This window comes from Tachypleus tridentatus, chromosome 6, assembly GCF_004210375.1.
Source record: "Tachypleus tridentatus isolate NWPU-2018 chromosome 6, ASM421037v1, whole genome shotgun sequence".
Lineage (NCBI taxonomy): Eukaryota > Metazoa > Arthropoda > Merostomata > Xiphosura > Limulidae > Tachypleus > Tachypleus tridentatus.
The window spans coordinates 72,590,823-72,609,415 of NC_134830.1; the positions used below are offsets into that span (position 1 = coordinate 72,590,823).

General features: G+C 32.0%; 1 protein-coding gene across 10 annotated transcripts in view; it reads right to left on the bottom strand.

The window, feature by feature from the left end:
• Positions 1-8,301: 8,301 nt before the first annotated feature.
• Positions 8,302-18,593, bottom strand: part of LOC143252792 (folliculin-interacting protein 2-like) — a 116,593-nt gene continuing 106,301 nt past the window's right edge. For 9 of the 10 annotated variants that reach the window (XM_076505495.1, XM_076505497.1, XM_076505498.1 and 6 more), the window contains 3 exons: positions 16,281-16,342; positions 15,894-16,035; positions 8,302-13,215 (listed from right to left, as the gene is read on the bottom strand). In XM_076505495.1, the coding sequence (XP_076361610.1) occupies positions 13,021-13,215; positions 15,894-16,035; positions 16,281-16,342 (399 nt within the window). In that variant the 3' untranslated portion in view covers positions 8,302-13,020. Of the gene's footprint in view, positions 13,216-15,893; positions 16,036-16,280; positions 16,343-17,338; positions 17,435-18,593 lie in introns of those variants that run through there. The other variant, XR_013029142.1, reaches the window with a different exon arrangement.

The following is an 18,593-nucleotide window of genomic DNA, read 5'->3' on the forward strand; positions in this document are numbered from 1 at the left end:
AATTTTTTGCGTTTTATTTCTGAGAATCCAAAAATTACTCACAAATTAATACATGATATGACCGCCTTTAGTTTTCAGAAGATCATTAATCCGCTTTGGCATCGAGTCCACGAGTTGACTGCACTCTTTACTAATTCTTGGATCGCGGTACCACACCTCAATTATGGCTTTCAATTAGCTTATCTTTCGTAGTACAGTCTTTTCCCCGAAGTCTTTTTTTACAAATTGCCCAAAGATTTTCAATAGGACTTAAGTCCAGAGAGTTTCCAGGCCAGTCCAGCACCTTGATTCGAGTTGTAGTTATAAAATTTTTCACAAGTTTCGATATGTAGCACGAAGCCAGATCTTGCTGTAAAATGACGGATCCATCTGAAAATCGCTTTTTCAATTCTGGAACGACTCTTCTCTGCAAAATTTCGATGTACTGTGGTCCTCGCATCATACCTTCTACGATATGTAAGCCTCCGACGCCATAGTAGCTGAAAAAGCCCCAAAACATCTTCTTCAAAGGATGTTTTACGAACTGATTGATGTGAGATTCTCGAAGTTTCTCACCTGGTGACCTGCGAACATGTACGAAGAAATGAGTCTCGTCACTGAATAACACCTTCCTCCATTGTTCTTGCGTCCAGTTCTTGTATTTCAGACCCTATTGATACCGTTTTTTTTTTCATTGAGTTGGTAAGAAGTTGTTTTTTGACTGGTCTCCTTGCCCTTCTAACGCAATTTCAAATGACGTAATATTCCTCAAAATTTCGTCATATATCCCAAAAATAGATTGACCGTATTACAAAACACAGCTAATGACGCCGTCTGTGTGAAAAAATGACTATTAAAGGAAATCAGCGGGTCCAGCGAGCCTACACCGGCCGCCATGCTGAAAATATTGTAAAATGACCATTTGTTTCAATTAATTTGCACAAGGGTGTAGTTGCACTATTTCACTTACTTATAATTCTTATGTATATTTCCAAAGTTTCAGCTTTATCAGAATCTTGGCTTGGCATGGGAAACAGTACATTTGTGACCATATAAAAAGCGTTATTAAATGGAGAGTCTTAGTGTGAGAAGTCAGTTATAGATTCTTACTTTTGTGACTACACCATTTTGAGAAGTTTATACAAAATTGTCAATTGACCCTATGCAGCAACAGGATCATTCTGCCACTAATTGAAGCTGAGCGGTTTTTAGCTGAAGTAAAACAACATAGTATAAGAAGGCAGTAGCAGCTTTTATCATATATCGTGATTAATCTTATTGTAACTCAACTCCCAAATTCTCTTTCACCTCGTATTCAACTTAGCTGTACTTGCAGTGAACTGTGGGTTATAAGCAAAAATGAAATCAAACCATGAAGCAAAAGATTCAGTATTCTATCCAAACCGTTGAGTAACAGCTGCAGCGATACATTTATAATGGTCATCATCTAGAGAGAAACTGAGTTGTTTACTTCAGATGTGAACAAATAGAATTCTTTAAATCATGTTCAAGCACTGAATAGGATGTGGCAGAACATATAGCAAATTTGAAAAAAGGAAAACGCTATAACACTAAAATAATTGAAAGGCTATCTATTTAAAATAGTTTGTGCTAAGTCGAATTAGTCACCAGTCTGTGGAGACTCTGTCTCAAAAGTTGTAGGGGTTCTCTTTACACACACACACACACTGCGTGTGATATTCGTTTATAGTCGTATCTAAACATCTGGTTGTATTTTTATTTGGCCCTGGAACAGCCAAGTGTTTCAGACACTTTCATCAAAGTTACCACTTACGTTAGCGAATACTAACTTCAAGTTGGTTAACGGAAGTAAACGTAAGATGAGTGGAAAGGTTCAATACCTATTTGCAATTAGTTTTATCTCTCCCAGAACATATAATAGTAACTGATCCGATTGCGAACATAACAATGTGAGGAATGAGCATACTGCACTAGTTATCTTCGAGCACGGTTTGTGAAATAGGTGAGCTGTAACTTTGTGATACGTTTGCCAGATATCATTAAATACACTTGTCAGGTGACGGTAGCACAGCTTTGTGTTCACATACGAATTTCCACATCATAAGTTAAAAAATATTTTTATGTTGGTATATTCCAATAAAACTGGCTAAAGAATACTTTCACATCCAGAGCTCTATGCCTTGGAGCTGTGAGTGCGTTATAAATATGACTGTCAAATCCCACTATTCTGTCAAGCAAGAGAAGCCACAAAGATAACGAGGAGAAATGTTGACTAGTTGTATTCCCTTTGGTCTAAAAGTTCTAAATAAATAAAAATATTGCTATAGCAGATAGCCCTTAAGTATTTCTGTGCAAATATTAGGAAACAATCTTACGGTTAAGCTGGGATTATGGTTTTCAGGATTATACAAAACTACACGGCAGAATAACTGTGCTGTGCCCACCGCAGGTATCGAAACCTGATTTTTAACCCCACATTTAACAGTGGGGCAGTGCGTAGCTTCACCTCATGTAGCAAGATAATAGTAAAGCTCTTTAAAAATACTTTACATAAATAATGTAGTAAACAATTAGAAAAGGGGAGAAATACTGAAAATAAAATCCATAAAGGCATTGAACACTTTAAAGAATTTTGATAATGTTTGAAGTATTTGCAAAGTCAATTCCGTCGGTAAAACTATCAATACATTTATTTTCATTTCTAAAAAGATTTGATTTTTGAAATTTTTCGCAAAGCTACACGAGGGCTATCTGCACTAGCCGTCCCTAGTTTAGCAGTGTAAGACTAGAGGAAAGGCAGCTAGTCATTACAGCCCTCCGCCAACTCTTTTACCAACGAATAGTGGGATTGACCGTCACATTATAACGCCTCACGGCTGAAAGGACGGATATATTTCGTATGATGGGGATTCGAGTCGAGTGCCTTAACCAACTGGCCATGCCGGGCCAAATGAGAACTCCAGACTGAACATCTCTGATCAGTTAAGATTCTAAGTACATTAGGGTAGGAGTATTTAATTAAATAAATGGTGTAATATCAAAGATATATCCATTATTTGTGTGTTTAAACTTCATAAAATAACGGATTTTCTATAATTCAGATACGTAGATTTTTAAAATATATTTCTTTATATCACGTAAGGACTTTTAACGAATCGGGAAGTAGAAAATCTTACTTAGATCAAATTATCATTTTGTTTACCACATCGGATTATTATTATTATATTTATTATTTGTGCTGGAACGATCGATGAAGCTTTCACGTCGCGAGCGGTCTAGAGAAATCTACAGTCAGTGGCTATCAACATTTCTAACATTGAACCGGTTTCAATGAAAGTAATTCACTTGTGTAAAAGTACATATGAGGTTTTGTGGAAAAATCTGTTCGTGATGGAGAAAATGGATTGTGTTTTATGATTCATGGCACAAGAATTACTATAGAACACGTAACAATTTCAAGATAATAAACCCATCGTATGCCTATATAACCATTGATAATATCGAATATATGGAGGGATATTATAAATTTTAAGAGCTTAAAGAATGGAATCTTTTGATTTTGATAATTTTATACCAGACATACTGTAAAAAAAAACAAAAAAACATTTGAAACGTTAAAATTAATACCTTGAGTTTAGTCTCCTGATATATTTAGGGACTCATAACGCTGCTGTTGCTGTTTGTTATTAATCACAAAGCTACACAAAGGACTAACTGTGCGGTGCCCACAACGGGTATCGAAACACGGGTTCTAACAGTATAAGTCCGTAAACATGCCTTTGTGTCACTGGGAAGCACTTATAATGCTAAAAACTAGAATTGATTCTCCGCAGTGTGCACAGCAGATAGCCTACTCTGCTTTTGCTTTAAAAAAAATAAATAAGCGATTTGCGTTTATTGACATAAATACTTCTACTTAGGACAACATCGCTAAATCGCACTTAAGGAACTCTAAAACTTGCGCAGTTTTATCTCGCAAAACCTTCGTACAGTTTCGTCGTCTACCTTTCAAAAAATAAAAGAATAGTTCATGGTGTTATTTCAGCCTACAACTCAATTATTAGTATTTGTTTGAACTTGAATTTTCACTCACGACAAAAATTACTTAAGGACACCATATTAATACTTTGATTTTTAATTGCCCTTGCAAGCATATTGATGTTATTAGTTTAGTGATTCTTCATGACACTGCTGACTTCATTTGTCAACCAGAGCTTAACATCATTAAAACATACAAACAAAACAAAAAGAAGGAAAAAGGTTTGTATGTACTATTATTGAAATTGTCAAATTCTGAACATAAGATAGACCTACTTACAACTTCAAAGTTACACATTTTCTAGTCTGTAATATAAGTGTTAGAACTGCGCTTTAGCACTTAGTTCTTCACACTTCATTGCGTAGACAATAATGTATTCAGTTTTAGAGTTTGTACAAGGAAAGCAAAGACTCATGTTTTTCGAAAAGGACTATCTGTATTGTACCCATCATGGGTGTCGAAACCTGGTTTTTAGCGTTATAGAACTTCATATTTACTGTTGTACCACTGGGAATATTCTTCTATATGAAGCCTCTCAGATGACTTAGCTGTAAGTCTGAGAGCTTACTACGCTAAAATTCGGTTTTTGATACCTGTGATGATGCTGGTACAGATAGGAAATTGATCAGCTTTGCGTTTAACAGCAAACAGATCTTCGTTTATTTTAAATAGAAAATGTATTAAAGTCTGTGAAAAATTAAACAGTCACAACGTTACATGCTATCGCTTAATTAATAAATTAAAATTTTCATGGCATGCTATAATCTTTCCAAAAGTAATGTAAATAAGTATTATTATTATTATGCCTTAGGAATTTTAAATTAGTAATGTTTCACTATTTAAACGTTACAAAATTACATAAAAAAGACTATTTAAAAAAAACATAACTGCTGTGGGTTCGGGTTCATACACACCATGAGTTCATAAGTAATCTGTCTTCTTTGTATTTTGGCTAGTCTTGTCTTATATAACATCTCATTATTTATAATAGAGTAAAAGGAAAACACTAATCAAAACGTGTATATATTATCAAGTCATCCCGTAAGTAATGTCTGAACATTTAATACAAAACGTGCATCATCATTTCTGTCTTTGCAAAAGGCTTTAATGACTAAAATATGTAGTAAGACGTGTACAAAAATGTTCAGACAAATAAAAAAAACTAACCCAGCTCCACTTTTTCAGATCATTAATCAAATAAACCATTATGAAGATGGATGTGTCTGAAGAGCACATTAGGCATATAATGCTTTATGAGTTTATAAAAGGCAATAGTGCAGCAGAAACTACACGAAACATTCAAGATGTTTATGGTGCGGAGTCTCTCAATGAAAAAAAATGTCGAAGGTGGTTTCAGAAGTTCTGACGAGGTGGCTACAGCTTAAGTGATGCGCCACGTCCAGGTTGTCCTGTTGAGTTTAATGATGACTTACTGCTGGCTGCACTTGATGAAGATTGTGCTGTAACAGTTGAAGAACTAAAAAGAGAAGCTTAATTCAACCCATTCAACAGTTCACCGTCATCTGCAACAGCGTGGAAAGGTGTCAAAACTTGGGAAATGGGTCCCTCATGATTTAACAGAAGCCAACCTTAGAGCAAGAGTGGATATTTGTACTTCTCTGCACTCTCGTGAACGTAACTCGCCTTTTTTTCAACAGACTAGTGACTGGAAATGAAAAATGAATATTTTATAAAAATGTTAAGTGCCGTAGACAATGGCTCAGTGCAAATAAACTGGCTAAAGCATAGCCCAAAATGGACCTATACTCCATGAAAGTCTTATTAAGTATTTGGTGGGGTATTGTTGGTGTGATCCACTTTGAGTTGCTGCCACTCAACGTAACGATTACATCAGACTTCTATTTTCAACATTTCGAGCGCTTGAATGTTACACTGAAAAAAAAGAGGACTGCTTTGATCAGTCGTAAAGGTGTTGTGTTACACCAGGATAATGCAAGGCCTATACAGCAATGATCACATCCGCAAAGACTGAAGAACTAGACTTATTCTTCAGACCTTGCCCCATCTGATTATCATATATTCCGAAGTTTGCAGAACTATCTTGATGGAAAAAGAGCCTGGAACACATAAAGATGTCAAAACTACTCTCTCTACATTCTTTTCCTCCAAACCCCAAGAATTTTATAAAAGTGGCACTCAGGAGCTTATGAATTGTCGGCAGAGAGTAGTTAATAATAATGGAACATGGATTATTGATTAAATAACATTATAAGCGTTTAAACCTAAAATCGGACATTACTTAAGGGATGACCTGATATGTAACATCATAAATAGCAATATTTTAAGATTGGAAAAGGAAACTGTGCTACCTAATATTATCTTCGTTTACGACTAAATATATATGTGATGACTGTAACGTCGTCTCTAATGAATGAGAAAATTGTCAATTTTCCGTTCATGGATGTGAGCATTTGAGAATATTCTTAAAAGTGATCGAATAATTAAAGAAATTCCTCAGCATCCCGTATTTCTTAATATTTCATCAATTGGCTTAAAATTCCTCAAATTATAAATCATAATAGTTTCCTTCTACATACTCTTAATTAATTCATTGCATATTCACTGTCAAAACAATTACTGGACGAAGAATAACGTGGAAACCACATAAATACCATCTTACTACCACAGATACTATTGAATAAATGGAGTATTTTGGAATTAAGCACAAAGCTACACAAAGGACTACCTCTAATCTGCTAAACATCTATTAAGTTATATATATAGTTAACAGCTAGTTAACTGTACTTTGACCAACACATTATAGAGCCTCAATTATTGAAAGAATAAGCATGTTTACAGATAGGATTCAAATCCGCAACCCTCAATGAACGAGTTGAATGCCTCAACCACCAGGTCAAGAAATGGGAGAGTATGGACAATTGAAACACTTCACCCAATTTATCAGAAATGGAACACATATTTCCTGTTTGTACAAAGTATAGATCAGTTATTACTGCTTCTCTCTCTCGTACCTCCGATTTAACAAATGTTTAATTAAAATCTGTTTTCAACCAAGTGCATAAAATCAGGGTTCAATGATTTTATTTCATCAGGTACATAACCATGTGCATGGCATCAACTTCACCTTAAGTATATAAAGGTAGTTTAAGTTTAGATTTCAGTTGTATTCACATCTGTGTCTGTTTTACGCTACATTTAATATATACAGCTAGATTGGGGATAATTGTAAGAGTTGTTACATTGTATTTATGATTGTTACAATTAACCCATGAGTAAACACCCCATTAAATACATTTTAAAACATCGATGACCAATTGGCGTTCCAGATCAGGCTTTTTTGTTTTGTTTTAAAAATCATAATTTATTTGGGCCAAACTGATAAAGCGAAAACAAGATCGTGCCCAGCAAACAAGTCCCGTGGCAGTTCTGAGAACATTCTTTAAGCGTTAGTTCAGATATTTATCCAAAAACTATAAAAGCAAAAACAATACATGATTAATTTTTAAGACTGCCTCAGTTGCATTACAAATTAAAATTTGACTAACGCAATTACATATTTAGCTCAATCTCACATAGTAACTGCATTAATGTTTAAACAGTTATTTTTGAAAATTAAAAAATTCTCTCTACACCTGCCAACAGAAATCTAGAAAAGCCATATCAGGCTATTTGCTTGATATTTATTATTAAATAGTGCATCTGCTGTTTTTACAATGCTTAAGGTTCATCCTTCCTTTGTGTGGGACAAAATGCACTTTACCTAAGAATGGAACTTGCTGCTCTTCTTACAAAAAGAACAAAGCAAACAAACACCAATTTTATAGTAAAAGATAACTGTTTGATCATCTCACCAAATCACCTTCTAGACATTTTAGTAAATACACAACGTTTCGGATACATCTACAGATGTAGATTTATCACGGTTTTATAGGGTTTGTATATAGATAGCTACCATGTCATTGTACTCCAGATTACATAATACCATTTCCTCCAACGCTCTTTATTAGCATCTAATACTGACCTTGAATATCTTTAGTTTTTACTCATATATAAACAGTTTTTCATCGAACCTCTAAAAAGTAAAACTAGAACCAAAGTATGTAACACTTTTCCTTTTGTAACATGGTACAAATGAAAACAACAAAGAACCTTCCTTCCACTACGTTTTCAATCTTTATATCTGTGTAACAATATACATTATATGCTTTTGTATGTCATTTTCTTTTAATTCACTTCTAAGAAATAAAACATCCTGTAATACGACGGACATGTTTACTTCACTGTATTAACTAATTAATATAAAAAAAAATATTGAAATCAGGTGTTGAAAAACTCATTTTATTGCACTCTGTACACAAAAATATCATAAGTGCATTCGAGTAATTAACCTGCACTGGCAGCAGTGTGTGACATACAAATGTTTTTGTGACAAATCTTTGAAAGAATGAATGAGTATGAGGAAATACAATTGTTAAAAAAGAAAAAACCTTTCTACTGAGATAGCAATGTCAGAACCTAGGCCTGTGAAGTGAGCTAGCACCTAGTGGAAGACAGAAAAGTACCATTATATCACCTTTTTTAAATCTTATTACACGCCACAGAAGATGTATCGTCAATAATGTTCTTGTCTTTTCAAACCCCCTTTTTTAGAAGTGTGTTTCAAGTGAACTTACATATTAAGAACAGTTATGATACTGTCATAATCCATCTTATAACCCGCACTGCACAAGTGTTATCATATGAGGCCAACTGTGCTTAGTATTATGTATCCACTTCATTCAAAAGTGTTGAGCAATTTATTAATTCTGAAATTGTTTTCATTTCTTGAAAATTTATGTTTTTCTGTTGGCTGTTCCCAAAAAAAAATAATTATAAGGTAGTATTCTTTTTCCATCAAAGTTAGCTAACCACCACCTTCAAATTTTGGATTTTCCTTGAAGTGCTATTTTTAAACTTGTATTGGCTATTTTTGTCTTTATCTACTGTTTCCTAAGGAACGTTCTTAACTGTTATCAACAATCAATATCTTTGTCTAAGTTGCATTTATTCAGCTGAAGAATAACATAATGTTCTATTTATATGAACATGATCATTATTGTTCTCTAGAAACAAATATGCATTATCAGAGTTTAAAAATACCTTGTTTGTTGAATATCTGCATAATAAATGTCTTTGGACACTCTAAGTAATCTTCAATATTAATTTTAAGCCATATAAGGTTGATTTTTACTAATTTCAAATCACCTACATTATAATCATATTTAAATTAAGCAAGACTATTGCATAACTTCTTTATTTTAAAGAAAGATAATGAAAAACTCAATTTATACAAAAATCCATGTCTATCTAAACGCACTCTTAATTGTTATTTACTCTTGTATCATTAAGCACTGCAAATGTGAGAAACAATATAACTGGGAGTAACAAATTATTAGTTGTGGAAACTATATGTTCTTATTTACACATTTCTGCCATATACAAGTTTCTAACATATTCTGAGACAATAATCTGTGATGTATATTAATTGTGTTAGTGTAAAATTACCAAAATGCAGGTCATCTTAATTATATCAAAATGCTCAGCTAATTCTTTAGATACAAAAATCCTATTTATGAAAGAAGTAATTGTCACCTCCCAATTAATTCATAGAACATTGAAGGTATATTTCCAGATATATCTGGAACTTTTAAAGAAAAAGATACCCAAATAAATAGTTACTAATATCAAACAGTTAACAAGTGAACTTTCGTGACATAAGAAAATGTTTTTAGACTCAATACAACCATCACTAAATTATAAACATTAACATTCTGATGCCACAGTCATATAAATACAGGGCAATGTCCTTATCATGATTTTTACAGGATTGTGAACTTAGTTTAACAGTATGACAAAAATTGGGATTACACATATAATAATGAGGTTACAAAATGCTGCCTGATAAATTATAGTTGACTTTGACAACAACAAAAATTTGAGTAAAATTAGTATCATAACACTATTCATATTATATAGAGATTAAGAGAATAACATTTTGATTTAGACATATCAATAACATAAATGTAATCATAATTTAAGGCATAAAAAATTAAAAAAGCAAAACTTTTTCTTTCTTTAACTACATTAATTAAACATAAAAAGAAAGAATAACAACATAATAATTTCAACAATTTTATAACTATCATTTGTATCTACAGATGGCAATAAATTTTCATTTCCTGAAATTTCTCATATACTTAATTGATCATTGCATGAATATGAAAATACAGGATTGAATACCTTCTTAGAAAAAATACGTAGTGTAATAAAAGAAATTAACAAAACAGAAAAGAAAAACACTGTGCAAGTTGTTTGTAGCCTCATAAATGCAGTTATTAAAGTTAAATGTGTACATTTTTCTGGCATATATGATACAATTAAGAAAAATGTATTACTCTAAAAAAGCTACAAATCCAAAACTTCTAGTTTTAAGTAGACTAATATACTCTAATTGTGAAGATAAAAGTACAATCTCACTTTATTCTTTATCATACTTCTTCATTTTAAACTGACCCAACTATATCAATGCTCTAAGAATTTTTAAGTTTGTTACCAGATAATGCCTGCATCATTTTAGACAAATGGTATAAATCTTTATCATAATTTTATTTAATATATGTTAATTTACATCATCAAATATTGCAATTAGAAAGAATTAAATTAGTTTGCTAAATTTAACATTTCATTATATTATTATAACAGCAATTTAGGGAATTAATCAATTTTATAATAAACATGATACTACAGTAAATGAACATTTTGATAAGAGAACTAAACTGTTTTGATTCAACAGAATTCTCTAAAACCCAACAATGATGTATATTTTGAAATATCATAAGTTTGGAATATGACTAAATAGACAGTTTTGTATCTGATAAACACAAAAGTTAACATTGGTTCACAACCAGTTATTACCTGATGAGGCACAAAGGTGAAAAATAACCTTTTGAAAGCAAGGCCACATCTTGGGCTATCTGAAGTCAGTATTTGTTTGATAATTTAGTGCAACAAGGTCTGCTAATAAATGCTAAGGATGTGACCATGGAACATTCAAATAATGTTATCATAATAGCAGTTTTTCTAAATTTTTCTTACAAATTTACTTTACTAAAACTCATTTTGATAATTGCTGACAAAAACTTGTATTTGTATTGCATCCTATGAAAGCATTGAATTGTACACTAGTAACCAGAAACACACTTTACTTGAATACTTTTTCACAAATTTGTATAGTTTCACAACAATATGACAGAGTAACGACTTACCTAAATCATGTTCAATAACAAAATTGATATTTTTAACAATACTTGTGTCAAAATAAATAAGTGAACAATAACACTAATTAATGCTATTCTGGAGCATATAATACACTTCTGAAAACAAAGCCTAACCCAAAAGTTACATAACACAATACAGCATATACATTTATATTTCAATGCAAACTTTTGAACCTGTGAGATTTACTTAGAAAAATTAGTTAAATACATTTGTACAAGTTGTACAATACACTACATGAAATTTAGTTTCAAAAGGTGCAACAAAGTTGCTACCTATTATTTGTGCTGTGGCATATTTTGGCACATGGCACTCAATAAATCATAAAACAAACAACTTCTTTGTTGTCTCAAATGTCCAAAGTTCATTACCAGAATACATCACTCCATCCAAGCATGTAGAAAAAACATTCCAAAATTACAATCTAGCTGTCACAACATTTCATTGAGGGAGTTTCATCCAATACATTTACACAAAATTATGAATTAATATTCCTGTACTTGTATATACAATTCATTAAGTCTGGTTACATTTCTTGTGAAAAATTTTAGCTTATTAAAACACAAAACAAAAAAACCCTCCATCAACCCTAATTTGTATACTCTATATTTCTTGTGTATTTAATATTACATAATTTTATTTCCATCTGGAAAAAAGTTCTACTTTGCTAACACTTTCATTCAATCTTAATTTACATTAACTTCCTTTCAAACTTTAATTTGACTGTTTGAATTTACACAATAGAAGAGTTTAGAGCCATCCAAAGCACAGGCTTTTAAACTGTAGCACATTTGTCACTGCATAGTTCAGGTAGTATATATCATCCTTAATACTGAAACCAAATACCACAAGAAGGAAACAAGCCAGCTACAGCCACTCCTACTTTTTACTTTCTTATTATTTATTTCTGGTTCTTTCATACATGCAACTATGTGTATAGAAGATAACTTTATACCTAGAGAAAGGTATTTCACTATGGATTCAAACTCTTTGTATCAGTTTAGTTACCTTGGTAGTGAAAATAATGTACTTCAAAAACATTCTTTAATTTACGATTCAAAATAACCTAAATGTAAGTATAAGCATATCCTTATACAATATGACAAGTACCCTTTTTACTAATTTATCGAATAAAATATTACTTTCTTTTAGCACTGTATGCACTAGATTTCACCTCCAAGGATGACACACAGACATTTTATCAGCAGTTATGATGTCACAAAAGAAACCTACATAATGAAAATATATTTATAATACCTAAATGAAAGAGAAATCTGTTTAAGTTTCAATTTCATAAATTACTATTTTATAAAGTTATTTCCCCCATTACAATATTACATATATATATATTATTTGCCAGAACTACAGCATACAACTAAATTCACTCCAGTGCCTCTGAATAATTTTTTGTAGCTTCAGTCTTGAGATCAGTTGGTTTATGATTAGAAAATAGTCAAGAGAAAACACAAAGAAATGTATACAAAAAGTCTATTATTTAAAAAAAAAATTCCATTAATGTGAAATACTCAGTAAAAATTTAAACTTAACTTATGTACTTTTTCTGTATCAGAAGCCATCTGTAATATAAGAAGCCAAATTAAATACTATTCTTTTCCTTTTTGTACCAGTCCATCACAACAAATGATCCACCACCTCAAATCCTAGAAATGACTAGAAAACATTACTGAAGGATTCTTCCAAAACTCTCAATGTTAATAATATCATCAGGTAGGTCCTCCTAACTGAGGTGCATGTGTTAAGGCCACAGACATTAGAAGAGGTAAGTCAGTGGGGTCAAATCCAAGCACAGCTACAGCATTATCCAGACTATCAGGAGTTCTGTTGTCTGCAAGGTAAGACACTAAAGATTCACTGCGAAAATAAAGCTCTTGAAGCCTGTCTTCCAGATGCATCAAACACTGAACAATCAAGTAAGAAAAAAAAATGTGTAAGTTTTAAAATATGAACAATATCAAATGACCATGTCAACTATACTTTTCTGACAGTTAATATACTTTGATAATTGTTTGAGAGTAGGATTAAAACATAAGTAAAAAATCTGAAGATTCAAATAGAACATCTTTTCAGCATTCTTGAAAAATAATTTTATTTTGTTCAGGGCCATATACTTATCCTGATGAGAAATTCAAGGGCAATTCCAAAACTTTTTAAGGAATAACAACCAAATTTTAAAGATTATAAGACTACAGTTAATCATCATTAACTTCTGATCACACAAAGTTACCTATACAAATCAATATGAAAAATTAACCCATATGTTAAATAATACAGCTAATTTATACATTTAAAAATGGCTGGTATGGGTAGAGAAAGCAATAGTAGAGGAGCAAACAACATTTCAACCTTCTTTGGTCATTGTTAGGTATACAAAGAAAGAAAGGATCACTGACCAGTAGCTGACCATATGTTTGAAGGCGGTTGTGTAACTGAGTGTAGGAATGTAGAGGGCATGCTTAGATGTTGGATATATTTATTAATATAGGTATAAAGGTGTTCCTTTGTATTGGTTTATTTTGGGCTTGAGTTGTTGTATCAGTAAGGCTTCTTTAATTTTGCATTTGTTTATGTTTGTTTATTCATTTAGTATTTTGGTGTTTTCTGTGGTTATGTCATGTTTATTTGATCTGAAGTGTTTGAAAACGTGTGAAGGTGACTTTTTGTGTTCTTTTAATCTGGTTTACATTTTTCTACTTGTTTCTCCAATATAGACATTGTGGCAGTTATTACATTGTATTTCATAAATAATGTTGGTGTTGTGTTTGTCAATGTAGTTTTTACACAGTATAGACCTTAGTTTTGTGCCTGGTTTTTGAATAAATTTGGTATTAAATGGAATATAATATTTTGTTGCTAGTTTTTAATAAATATTTGTTATTTTTATGCTGATGTCAGGAATATATGGTATGCAGCCGTATATGATTTCGTGATTTTTTAAACTGTGGGGTATATTTACTTTTGTACAAGTGGGTTTTCTCATCATCACAGAATATGGCAAATTTAGTATAAAAGATTAGAATGCATCAATTCTTTATTTAACTACTCTCATTGTTAGTTATATTTTAAGCTCTAAACCTCATGAAATTCTGTTTTAATTCAAATACCAAGCTAATAATGCAAGATAATCCTCATATCAAAAACAATAAATATATATGTTAAATATATTAATAAGTAATTTTAATGTTAGTAAATGCAGTGTCACCCATTCCTCTTCCTTAAAATAAACATTATCAATGACCATAAAACTATATAACACTGCATAACAATATCTAGTGTCTAATGTCCAATAAATAACCCTGACAGTGTAACTTTAGATTAACTCAATGTATAATAAACATTACTACAAACACAAAACTATTCCACCATAGAGCACAACAGAAGGATAATGCAGATAGTAGAGCCAGAAAAACATTTTATGAGGATAAAAATTAGATGGTTTTGTTTGTTTCAAAGCTACTTGAGGGCTATGTCCGTAGCCGTCCCTAATTTAGCAGTGTAAGACTCGAGAGAAGGCAGCTAGTCATCACCACCGACTGCCAACTCTTGGGCTACATTTTTTTGCCAACAAACAGCAGGATTGACCATCACATTATGATGCCCCCACGGCTGAAAGGGTGATCATGTTTGGTGTGACAGGGATTCGAACCCATGACCCTCAGATTATGAGTCACATGCCTTAACCACCTGGTCAGGCCAGGCCAAAAGTTAAATGAATTAGAAAATTGTGCAATTAAATGTAGGAAAATACTAATATTCTAGTTAAAATAAACAAGTTAAAAGATATAAATATAATTTACTGAACACACACTGTGTGTCACATGGCTCTGATTTTTATGTATCAAACAGTTAAAATTATGTGGCCAAAAATGCTAAATTATGCAAAAAAATTAAAATTCATAGATTATTCAGCAAAATTTTAAATCATGTAATCGTTACATAAAGTAAACACAGCTTAAAATAATAATTCTTAAGATACCAGACATAATTTTGTCCAATTCCACCATGAAGACCAATTTAATACCTTTATTTTTATGAGATACCAACAGTATACACACTTTTAGACTTGGGATGTCTGACAGGTTAAAACTTGAACTATTCCCTATCAACATAATTAATTTACTTAAAAGGCAGGCAGATGTAATAAATAAAGTTACACTTTAAAAGGTACCAAAATGTATAAGTGGTAACATTATATGAGAAATGATCACAATAATAACAATAAAGACTTGTATGAAAGAATTTAAAACAGTGGTAAATATGACAAAGTAATTAACAGAAATCAATGAAACAGAACTAATTCCACAATGAATACTATGTAAAGAACTTTCTACACAGATTTTTCTCTGCAACAAAAGATTCAAGTTACAGGATATAAAATCACTGATGGTTACCATAATTTGTTCATTTCCACTTACAACAAAGATGTAATAATTTTGAAAAATTCATGGTTTACATGTAAAATTATTAATCCTATAATATGCAGCAAGAAATGTAGATAGGTGTGATGTTTGTGGAATAATTAGTTTTATTAGCTTAACAGAACTGTGATCATCTGTATACATAAGATATTAATACTTACAAACTCAGGCGACATCTTGAGTTTACACATCTGTATTAAGGATTCACATATTCCTGAAACAATTGGTGACATGCTCACCCTTAGACTGCAAGATCCTGTTTTGTCTCCATCCTGTCGATTACTTGAAATTAAATGGACGCTCCTTCAGAAAAAAACAAATAACAGACTAATTTTAATATGTTTTATTTTTCTTAAAAATTAATTTATTTTTATGTTTCTAGAAATCTGTAAAAGGTTTTTTCATTGTCATTTGTATTCCAACTTTTATAATACTTAATCCAGTATTAAATTTCTAAATGTCTTTTTCTCTGCAGTTATCAGTGATTGGGGTTAACTACAATACTCTGATCCATATAAAATTTCTCACAACAAGTATTTAGCACTTACCATTGATCAGTGTCAGCTAAGATACAAACTGTCTCAGCTACCGGATCACCAAGCACAGTAGGCTGAAGAAACAAATATTATGCTTAGTGAAAATATTTGCTTTTAAAAAAACAGTCTCAGCAGCCCTTCCATTTTTAACTATTCACTATATCTTTGATAAACACTAGGCATATGTCATTAAAAGCATTATTAACTAAGATAAAATTACATAGTATGTGTCAACACCCTATATTATTAAATGAAAAAAAAAACCTATTGTTTGTTTCAATGATGAAAATATAGGTATTTAAACATTGTAAAATTAATCTTTGAAGGCAAATTTGAATCTTAATATTTAATAAAACACTATTTTACAGTCCATTTATTGTTCACTCAGTACTCATCTATTACTGTTTAAAACTAAATATGGGTGCAAGATTTTTATAAACAATTATATAAAAACTTCTGTCTTATGAACATCTGCAATACACAACTAAAAACTAGAAGTAACTAACTCTTCATAGACTGTAGTACTTAACCATCTGAATTTGAGTATATTATATTAAAAGTAGTTTGGAATCTCACTACAATATTAAGCTCCACTGTTAGCCTCTAATGCTCAAAGCATATTACTTCTCCTTCCTTACTTCCCATAATCCATCTAGTAGCATAGTAGTTGACTGGTTGGTTAGTTCAGTGTTTTATGGCACAAAGCAGCTAGGCTCTCTGTGCCAAATATCCGGCACAAAGTTAAAATTAAATTTAGTAAAATTTATAAAAGGAAATTAAGGTAAAACAAAGTTTAAAACATAAATAGCATAAAACCAATGTTTACATCTAGTTTACAGCATTAAGAGAAAAACTACAGTTATATAAATTGTAGAGGACTTTCTGTAGCATAACTGTAATTATCATAACTCACCAGGAAGACTAACAGGTAAGTACAAAAACCACCATCGGTCACCTGAAGTTGGCTTCTCCTGTCCTAGTTGTAAGTTATTTGACGTTATGACCATTTTTAAAAAGCAAAGTGATAAAAGTTTTAAAAGACTTGTAGCAAAATTTTAATAATAACTCACCAGGATGACTAATAGGTAGTTCAAACAGCAGAGTTAGTCACCTGAAGTTGGCCTTTCCAGTCCTGGTTTTGAGTTAGTTGATGTTACAGCCATTTTCTAATTTCAAATCAAACTAGATGTACTTGGATTCTTAAAAGGGAATCACATTAAAAAATGTCTAATGTATAAATTTAAAAACTTAAATGGTATTAAAAAGATTAATGGCCTTTAAAAAAACTAAAAACTTTACCAAAGTGGACAGTGTCACCATAACCAATAACACTGTCTAACATTGTGGACAAACCTTGGGACAGAACATGTTTAAAATGGTGCCATATTTGAGAGTCATAATGACAGCAAAAAAGCAAAATGAGGCTTATTGTGACCTGAGTGTTACACAGACTACACACTAGTGCATCAGTTCCAGATAAAAGAAAATGATGAATTAAAAAACTGTGACCAATATGTAGTCTAGTTAGAACAACTTCCTCTTTCCGATCCTTATGAAAGCAAGACGACCAAACTCTAATAGAGGGTTTTATTTGGAAAAGCTTGTTTTCACATTATTCACCCCAAGTCAACTGCCAACTGGGAAGGAGCTGAGCCTTGAATACAGGACCAGAGTCCATGTATGAAACAGGCACTGCAGTGATAGTACCAGAACAGATAAGTTTAGATGAGATGTCAGCAAGCTCGTTCCTGCAAATACCAACGTGACCTAGTATCCAGAAAAACTGGATAGAAGTAGATGATAAAGAGAGATGGGCCAGTTGGTTTTGAATATCAGCAAGAACAGGGTGAGAACTAATGTAAAGCAATTCCATGGCCAGTAGAGAACTAAGCGAGTCAGTAAATATAGTGCAATTTGAATACTGCTAAGCTATGATGTGGTCCAAGACATGAGAAATGGTGTACAGTTCAACAGTGAACACAAAAAATGCAGAGAGGATTCTGTGTGCAACCATCAAACCACAACATATCATGGCAGAGCCCACAGAATCATCTGATTTTGAATAACTTGTATAAAGAGAAATGGAAGGGTGGTTCGAATGATGTTCAGCAAATAACATATTGTATTTCCAATCACGAGTGTCTGCTTTTCTCAGATGACTTAAAGAAAGGTCACATTTGGGGACATAATCAGTGGATATAGCAATGCTATCCAACACAGACACAATTCATCCAACTGCACCTGGATATGAAGGCAAAATGGAAAAATGGAAGATTGTCTGTTCTAAAAAGCATGGCCCACTGAGAAAGGAATATACAAACCCAG